This window comes from Egretta garzetta, unplaced genomic scaffold (assembly GCF_000687185.1).
Source record: "Egretta garzetta isolate BGI_Z169 unplaced genomic scaffold, ASM68718v1 scaffold485, whole genome shotgun sequence".
Classification (NCBI taxonomy): domain Eukaryota; kingdom Metazoa; phylum Chordata; class Aves; order Pelecaniformes; family Ardeidae; genus Egretta; species Egretta garzetta.
In genome coordinates this window covers 201,653-211,335 of record NW_009259695.1, presented here as the reverse complement: position 1 = coordinate 211,335, position 9,683 = coordinate 201,653, and the positions used below count along the sequence as shown (strand labels likewise).

Genomic DNA, 9,683 nt, shown 5'->3' with positions numbered 1-9,683 from the left:
CTGCTTTGAAGGCTTGTTCCTCTAAATTTGCTCTCTTTGCTATTCCAAATAATCTAAATTACACGTCCCTGGCCACCAGGTGATTATGAAGAGAGGATGGCGAGTTATGGACATTTAACACATGCCCTGGCACAACTCCTGGAGAAGTTCAGCTGTCCTGCAGTTTCCATTGGCAATCTCAAGGCAGCACGGTAATACCAGCGTGTCGAAGTGGGATGTTGTTTTGCTGGCCCAGCTGAAGAGGCACACTGCAAGCCTTCCAATGTCCTCTTTTGGTGGCTGCTGTGCTGCTCCTTGTAAGCAGCTTCTCCTCCTTGTGAGAGCCCCTGAAGTCAGTTTGGTTAAAAGGAGCCAGTGAGTGTGAGCTGAGCTGGCTCCCCGTGGGTGACGTGGGTTTGGGGGTGACCAGGGGAACACAGCTGGCTCATCCATCACCAAGAGTGGGGAACAGAGACTAGCTGCAGACAGCGGACTTTCCAGCCAGCCTAGATGTTGTTGAAAAAAGAGGCGTCCCCAACAGCCTGCAACAAGAGGATGGATATGAACCCCATCCCCTGAAGCAGTGTTTTGGTGGCACAAGAGCTGGAACAGGCAAGCAGCGTTTGAGAGAAACGAGACTCCAGCAAGAAGTGGGGGAAATAGCAACTTTCCCTGCTTTACAGGTAAAAGAGTGTCTCAGACCAGGATGGAAATAGATGGAAAACTTATGCACAGATGAAAGGCTTGAAATGAAATACATTATTCATGAGACTAACAGTTGGAATCTGAGAGCCACTTGGAGGTAATCATCTGAAAAGCGGGAACAGTTCTGGGCAACAATTTCAGCCTATCCCAGAGGCACCAAAATGGTTACCAGAAAGCAGGTTTCCTTTTAAAGGAAAGACAAAGTTAAAATTGCAGGAATGGAATGGCCTTCTCTGGACAAAGCAGATGCAGCCCTCCCTCCCTTGTGTCCTCTTCCCAGGTCCGGAGGGACGGGCAGGCTGGCGGCTGGCTCGGTCCCGGGACAGGGCTGGCAGCGCTGTCCCATGGCTAGCAGTGCCATATGAGGGAAAGGTTTTGATCTGCAATGCCAACATCTTTTGAAATGAAATAACTTCCCCGGTGCTGCTTTGCTCTTGCAGGCTATTTTTCTAAAAAAAATTTCCTGTCTGCACATCTGATGCTAATACAGCAAATGGTTACGCAAAGATGCAGTGTGCCCTGAATTGACAGTTCAGTGGTGAGATTCAGATTAAAGTTTTGGGCCAATAATTTCCGGAAATTGAAATGCCATTCTTTTCTCAATGCAGGTTTGCAGATGCCCTGGCTGATAGAAAATGTGTTCTTCCAGGACAAAGCCTTCATTAAAGAAGATCAAAAGTGATATTCCTTCTTAAGCCAACACTGATAAGAGACCCGACACTCAAAAAATGGTGGAACAATGAAACCAAGAGAGATTCGGGTACCGTTTCAGGTCAGTTTGCACCTGAATTCAAAGCCAGCCTTTCATGTGGGGCAGTTTCTCAGCTCAGGTTTTAAGTTAAGGCTCAGAGACTGAGAGCAAGTCCCTCCGGAGCCCTATCTGTTCCAATTCACATCCCGCTGTTTACATGTCGCAGGCTCCATGACTGCACACCTGACCTTCCAAGTTTTATGGGACTCACTGATGCGAAGCCTGGAGCCAGTGACAACTCCCTTTCTCCAGGCACGTGCCTTGAGCAACAGCAGGAGGTCTGTGTTTGTTCTCCCCAGCACAGTGGAAAGGGAATTATTTCAGGCAAAAAGATTTATGTTGGGTTTTTTTTTTAGTGGTTCCTTGACTTGTTGTTATACGCTAACTGAGACTCAGTCCTGTTAACCCTCTGAGTACAGAAAACCAGCAGAGAGACAATGGGGGGAGATGAAGCTTGACATTTTAGGTTAAGTTCTTAATTGCAAAATGAAGTACTTAGATGCAAAGAACGTGAGATAGTGAGAGTGCAGTGATGCACTGAGGACTGCCCAGCAGACTGATACCACCACAAGATCTTCTGAGCCTTCTTCCTTTACACATGTGACATCTCCTGGTTTAAAGGGAGAGCCCGGATGACAGGGGATGGTACACCAAATCTCTTCTGCCTCTGACACTGACCTCTTGTGACCTTGGTTGAGTTATATAGCCCACCTCAGCTTGCCCATATCCAAAAGAAGGTTAAAAGCCAGCTCATAAAATGCGTTGTTTGGTGCAAACAAGATACATGCAGGTTGCTTCTGATTCATTTTTCATCAGCAATGGAGCTGATGTGAAGGGGCCTTTGACCAAGTGAGCATCAGCTGAGACCGAATAAACTCCTCTAAAGGCTGTAGGGTTAGAGTTTTCTGAGGGGAAAAAAAACCCAAAAAGAGCAAAAGTCCTTGCTGTAGCTGTCAGATTTGTATGAACTAAAACGTGTTGCTAGTGCAGATTGATCTTGCTCAGCTTCCCACGGTGTGCAGGCAGGCTTGATTGGAAAGCCTTCCCGTGGGCATTTCTGCCCAGCTCCAGGCTCCCATCGCGTTGCTGCTTCAGGTGAGGGGTCCCAAGGCCACCCAAAGAGCGCAACTGCAGCCAGCAGGCCATCTGAATGCAAATTGTACTGCAAATCGTGTCCTTTCTCCTGGGAAGGGCTTACTACTTCACGCATGAACCTCTCTGGTCCTGGGTTGAATGTGGAGTTCATGGGCGTGTGGCGAGGTAGGCGCAGTGATGCAGCTGCCATGGTAGGTCTCTGAAGGCTAGGTCAGAGGCGCTGGTGACAGCAGGGGGAAGAGATCTCTGAGTAGCCAAGCACAGGTCTGGTGGGACTCCCTTTCCTGGTAAGCAAGGATGTGTGCTTCTCTAGGGCAGACAGAGTGCTGAAGGCAGAGGGAGAGGAGAAGGGAAGGCAGCCAGCGGCAGGGCTGGGTCTGGCCTTTGCATGGACTTGCTTTACCAGCCTGGCTGCCATTGGAGCCGACGTTAATGTGGGGCCTGGAGAGCATGAGCTCATGCTTAGTGCATTGCTGTCCCTGGAAGAGTCTTTATCAATCCTGACATATCTATGCCTAACCTTTTGTCAAAGACATCTTATGATGGAGAAGCTTTCTCCTCCTCAGGCTGTTCCAGTTTGGGAATTTTTCCCAGGGTGTCTAAATCTCAAGTGTACTTTTAGCCCGTCATTTCTGTTCTTCCACTCCCGGTGGCTGATTATTCACAGCTTAATAGATACTCTTCTGCAAAGGCCACGCTGGTGAGGGCTGTTCCCAGCCTGATGTGCTGAGATGAACACTGGCAGCATGGGAGCAAGAAGGCATTAAACTAAGCAGATGTCCATGTCACCAAAGGTTAGGCATTTTTAAATATAAGTATGAAACCCGGGCCAGGAGAAGAAAAGGAGTCAAAGCACAAGAACATCAGATGTGATATTGTAAGGATGAATAAAAAGTAATTGCAGCAGAACTCAACTGACATAATCTGCTTGTGATGAGGGAGAAATTAAAAAACAAGTTAGAAAGAAAGTGTTACTTGGAGCAGTCCAGCTCTGACTTCATTTGAACAGTGTCCATGAGCCTGCGGAGGGAATGCAGTCCCCACCAGCTAGCATTGAGACATGATGTATTAGGTGCTTTGCTAAAATGCTGGTAAAGTTTCTTTATAGTGAACAACGAGGGGGGTAGCGTCAAGCTCTGCTTCTTGTCAGCTGCGACCATCATGAGCGATGCTGGTTTGTTTAACTTCATGTTCCCCCTCCCCACGCTGTCCTTATCAGACCCTCTCTTATCCGTAAAACAGAGGTAAAAACGGAGCTGATCTTGCCTGGCTTTCCACCCTTCCCATCCAATTCTCTCATATGCCTTCCCTAATCTACAGACTAGAAGCAAGTTTTGCATTTTCTTTGCCAGTTTGACACCTGATTCAGGCAGGAGGCATTGCTGGAGCAGCACTGCGGAACCTCTCCAGCTCTCCGGCGGTTCTGCACTGCTCTGGCTCCTTCGCTAAGCAGAAGTGGGTCTTTCATGGCCTTGGGGAGCACCACCCCATCTGAGGCAGCAATGGGTGATTCAAAATCAGTCCTCTTCCTGACTCAACAGATGGGCTGCTGCCTGCAAAAAGGAAATGAATATCTTTGCATGGCTCATAGTCTGACAGGAATGTCTGGAGAAGCTCTAATGTCGCTTCCCCACAAGCAGCTGCCTTCTGCATCCTCTTCCACGGCCTCCTGGGTGACTTCTTGTTTTGCAAACAGTCCATCCTTCCTTCCACATTCCCCCTGGATGGAGCATTTTGCTGGAGGGTCTCCTACTCTTGTCTCGTCATTCCTGTACAGCTCTGCCTTCTCAGTCGTGCCAGTGCAACTGCTCACGCTTAAAAGTGGATCGCTGGAATATCTGGGTTACCAAAAAGGAAAGAAGGCAAGGGGTTTTTTTTTAACTCAGATCCGGATAGCGGTCTGTTTTCTCGCCATGGTCCCTGCACACCTGGTGGGACAATAACCTGCAGCAGAGGAATACCCAAATGTAGGAAATGTCCAAACTGACAGTCAGCGGCCGGGAAAGGGGCAGCATTGCTGTCCTCCCCGGTTCCAGTGTGCGTTTCCCTCTCGTACATCAGATGGGGGGAGTCAAATCATTGCAGTGACGCATAGGAAATGTCTGTCCCTTCACCTGACACACAACCAGTGGCACTGGGGATGAGGGAAAGCTGGACTGTGTCTTCTGATGGGAGACCACAGTCAGATTGGATTAGACTAAGGAGAAACCAGACCCTTGAGGGACCTAATCCAGCTGCCGGTGGTTCCCAATGTAGCAGTCACTAGCAGGTTTTGCCACAACAATACAAGCGTGGGAATGTTTTGACAGGCTGGGGTAGTGCTCATCATCTGAATAGCCTGACTTTCTGGTAAAGATCCTATTCCATGCTTAAGGAATTTGGCTTCTGCGTCTTGTTGACAGCATGGAGATGTTTCAACGCTGCGCAAAGGCAAGGAAATAAATGTAGGCTGAAGGAGTCTGAGAAGAGTAAATGCATCACAGGTAGGCCACAGTTATCTATCACCCCGAGATACCGGGTTGGTTTGACAAAAAATGGAAACACCGCCAGGATATTTTGCTTCAGTTGAGGTTATTTGCTAGAACTGTTTGTGGTTAGTAACAAGCGCAAGGTTCACTTGTAATAATAATGTAACCATGGTAATATGATAACACAAACTGAAGTCAGTCTGATTCGCTGATAAGATTTATACCCTGTTATATTATCCAATGCAATTAAGAAATGCTTAGAAAATTAACGTTAGAATAGATTAAAATAAAGTATCAGAGGCGTAGTGACAGCTGTGGGTCTTCAGCATAGTCCCCAAGTGGATGTTTCCAGATAACGTATCACCCTGCCTCCGAAGGGCTGTGTTACAGTAAGCGAGGAAAGCAATTGCTTTCATTGTACAAACAGGGAATTGCAATGTTCCTCTTAATTTCTGCCATTTCCTGCACTCGTTTTAGTGTGACTGGTCAGAAATGAACCTAGGAAAAGTGTTAATTGGCTTCATTTCATCTAAACTGAATTTAATGATCAGCAGGGGTGGAAGAGGGAAAGACAAACGTATGCATTGGGATGCAGGGGTTTGCTCCCAGTGGGAAGGAAATGAATGGTGAGATGGGGGGATCAGGAACTCTCGCCCCTTGCCCTGTGTGTTTTGGATTCACTGCCCATCATGCCAACCACTAACTTCTCAGGGCTCCTTTTATATTCCCCACCTGCTGCTTCTCGTCTTGTAAGCTCCGTGGGGCAGAGACCATCGCTTTATTCCCTACGTCTGAAACGCAAAGGGAACACGGCATTTCTACTACCTAATAATGTAATCATAAGAGACGAGCCAGGTTAATCATAAAAGATGAGCCATTTCATAACCGCCTCTGTACCAGACAGAATTACACCTCTCATAACATCCTAGCAACAGAGCTCCTCGATCATCGTCTCTTCTCCTTCCCTGCAGATAACTCACTGCCTCCCTCCTTGCAGTTTCTATGTTCGAGTTTAGGATGGGCAATCTGGGATTATTTGGTTTTGGAGAATTTCAGCTGATCGCCCCAGTGAAGGAATAGCAATGTTACAAAGGAGCGATTCCTTTAGCTGTTGCCACAAGCCAGGAGAGGAATGGAAGAGAGTTTCGGACTCGCAGATATTTTTTTCATGTGAGGAGTCCTATTACTTAGCCCTTGTAAGAGTTTTGAGATGTTTGGTTTCCTGAGATAGAGGCCTCCAAAGGTTGTCCAGTCAGAGCTAATCTGGGGACTGGGGCCTCCCTCTTATCTCAGACTAGTTTTTCACTGGGATGATCGACTGCGGTGTAACTGAGAGGGGAGAAACCAGCCTTAGTCTCTTGTTCCTTCTGTGCTTAAAATACCTGCTTTACTTGAGGACAATACCTAGCAAAGGCAGCCTTTTCTCCATCTTCTCACCTTATTGTCCTCTTCTGGTCCTGTCTTTCATCTATATTCCACCACCCATGGCTGGAATTTTTGTCTTGCTGCTTACAGACACTTTATTTTGTTGTTTTCTCCACGGTGTCTTCCCAAGTAAATTAAAGGGACTGTATTTTGTGCTCATTCTCTTTGGTCTTTCTGCTGCCTTCAAACCCTGCCTTTCCATGCTCTCCCTCCCCTTGTCTCCATGACCTACGCTCTGCTGAGCCTCATCCTAGTTCTTGAATGCTCTTTTGCGGACCTTCCCTCAGTCTTGGTGTCTTAGGTCACATCTTGTTTTCCTTCTATTACTCACATAATTTGACATTTCTTGCTGGCTGCTCACTTGCACATCTCCTCCCATGCTGTACAGCCTCCCCATTCCCACTGCTTCTCTGGCACGTTATTTATTATTCCTTCATCTAGGGGGTGAAACCTGGGCTTCTTTTCTTTCAGATTCCCCTTCCCTAGCTGCACAGCAAGTGTTGTTCAGTCGAAGCTGCGTTCTCCTCTCCACGTGATGTAGGCAGTTGACTGTTTTGGCAGTTCTTGTGTTTCTTTTCCTTCCTGGAACCGATGCACTGCAAAGGATGAACACAGAAATATCAGCAGGGAGTACAGGAGACTCGCAGCATCTTACACTCTTCAGAGTGGAAGAGGTGACTTGGGAGGGGAGGAATCGGACCGAAATCTACTAAACGATAAGCGGCAAAATAAATAAACCTGAACATTAAGACAGATTTTGTTTAGCACTGTAATTTATTGTTGAAGCAAGGTCTACATTGCACAGTGCACAACAGCGCAGAAATAGTTGAAATAGCTTTGCATAAATATTGTGTGAGGCTTTGTGTCCAAATGCATACAAGGCACAGAGCTGCATGCGAAATCTGGCTAAGAAGGGTGAAGGAAAATATGGGCGCTCTCTGCTTCCATATCTGGACAGCTTCTGGTACCCGCTTGGGAAAGTAACTCTGCATTGCAACACAGCTTTCAGCATAAACACGCTCGGAGGGTGCTGCGTGCCAAGCTCCACGCAGGAGAGGAAGCCATGGAGCAGGTTTTTAGGTGAGCAGTGGTGGCCTATGGGTTGTGGGGCAGAGGCTGAACCTACCTCTGGGCCTTTTATAGGCCCAGATACATAAAATGAGTAGAGAGGCGGTGGTCCAGTATGGGGCTTGGTTTTCACTTCCAGTTTTGCTTAGCAACCTCAGTCGGTCCTTTGCCCCTGGGACATCCCTTGTCCTTTCAGTGTTTGTCAGTTCTCTCCGTGGCTGCAATTTCATGGTCTCTTGAATCTGGCAGGAGTGATATTGCTCCCCAAAGAAGTGGCCTGGTCTCCTCTGGCTGCTTGTGTCGCCTCACTCCCCCCGCTTTGCTGGCACATGCACCTACGTCTACCGCAGCAGCTTGGGCAGCCCCTCCGGCATGGATGTGCGGAGCAGCGTGGCTGTACTGAGGACCAGCCGCACACGCTGTATGTATTTCACGGGTGCTTCTTTGGGCTAGCTGTGTTCTCGTCCTGCAGCCCGAAGGTCCATTAATGAACATCCAGTGGCGGCTGGCGCTTTAGGCGTGCTCCCTTCTTCTGCTTCTGTTTGGCCCCAGAGCAGCTCAGCTCATTTGTTCTCAAAACCCCCTGCAAGGTGAATCGCAGCATGGGAAACCAGAACGATCTAGGGAGTTGGTTCAAAAAGGCACTTGTAATGCAAACGAAAATATTAACATAGGTGCACTGTGCTGACAGGGCTGTGTGGTGAACCAGCTCTGGGATGAGATCAAAAGCAAAAAGAAATGGAGCTTTGACCATCCTCTGAGCTGATGCGCGTGGCCTCACCTATGTTTGGGCCAGCATTTGGGAGGGACCGAGGGCTGGCTGTAAGCTGCAGGAGGAAAATGGATCTCCTTTTTAGAAAGCACTTAACTTTGGTTTAAAAAGACTGTGGAGTAATGATCTGTATCAGCTGCAGGCTCTCAGAACAAGGACCAACACCTACAACGGATGAAGCAGGTGTACGGCTCACCACCGCAAAACGTTGTCTACTGCAAACTGCACAGGAGTGGGGAGAAGAAGATGAAATTCTCGGAAGATTCCTCATAATCTTCTGAGGAACAGAGGGAGAGCAGGAAGGAGCATTTCATCATGCTCGTAACGTTCGTGAGAGCTGCTCTCTGGCGGGCTCACATCTTTCCAAACAAACCCCATATTGTGAAGGGCTCCCTCAATGCTTTCTTCTTCTTCCTCTTCCGTTCTCCACCCCCTCCCAAACATGTCTGGAACGCAGTTTTTGCCCTATTTCGATGCTAACATTTTTCTTTCTTTTCTTTGGCATCTGCATTTCCCCCCCTGCTTCTTTCCGCCGCATTCCCATAGAAAACCTAACTGCAGACCCCTCACTGCAATGAGTCTACATGCTGCTAGGGAGTTCACTTCCTTATGGCTTTTTCGGCTAGTCGACTCGAAGGGGCTTTGAAGCAACACCGCGCTGGTGCTGCGATCCTCGTGCCTACGCCATGGTCAGCATCCTGGTGCAAGGTCTGCCATATCGTCCTCTGGTTCCCACCTTTTTTTTTTCCTTACACCCTCACGCCTCCATGCCAGGATGGTTTGGCCCCAGATGCGTCGGTAACGGTCCCGCTTTGGACGTGTCGGGCTGTGTGAGCAACACCACACCACAACGTGCTGCCGGTGGCCCCTGACTGCGCCGTGTGTGGCTCCAGAGGTCATCGCTGGAGGATACAAGCATCCTGGCTTGTATCAGGAATAGCATGGCCAGCAGGAGTAGGGAAGTGATGGTGCCCCTGTACTCGGTGCTGGTGAGGCCGCACCTTGAACGCTAGCCCTTATCGCCCTCTACAACTGCCTGACAGGAGGGGGGAGCCAGGGGTGTGTGTCGGCCTCTGCTCCCTGGTAACGGGCGATGGGACGAAGGGAAATGGTCTGAAGTTGTGCCAGGGCAGGTTTAGGTTAAACATTAGGAAACATTTTGTCACAGAAAGGGTTGTCAGGCTCTGGAACGGGCTGCCCAGGGAGGTGGTCGAGCCCCCATCCCTGGAGGTATTTAAAAGAAGGCTAGATGAGGTGCTTAGGGCCAGGGTTTAGTGGTGGGATGGCAGGGTTAGGCTAATGGTTGGGCTTGATGATCTTGGAGGTCTTTTCCAACCAAAGCGATTCTATGATTCTTTCTGGTGGGGTCAGTGGTCAGCAGGCCCGCGTACCCCACCTTCCCACAGCCCTCCAGGCCCGG

The 9,683-nt window shown here is 48.8% G+C and overlaps 1 protein-coding gene across 1 annotated transcript in view; it reads left to right on the top strand.

The window, feature by feature from the left end:
• The first annotated feature begins 2,643 nt into the window (after nt 1–2,643).
• Nucleotides 2,644–9,683, top strand: part of DACT1 (dishevelled binding antagonist of beta catenin 1) — a 15,881-nt gene continuing 8,841 nt past the window's right edge. The window contains exon 1 of the mRNA XM_009638900.2: nt 2,644–2,721. Coding sequence (XP_009637195.1) covers nt 2,644–2,721 — 78 coding nt within the window. The remainder of the gene's footprint in view (nt 2,722–9,683) is intronic.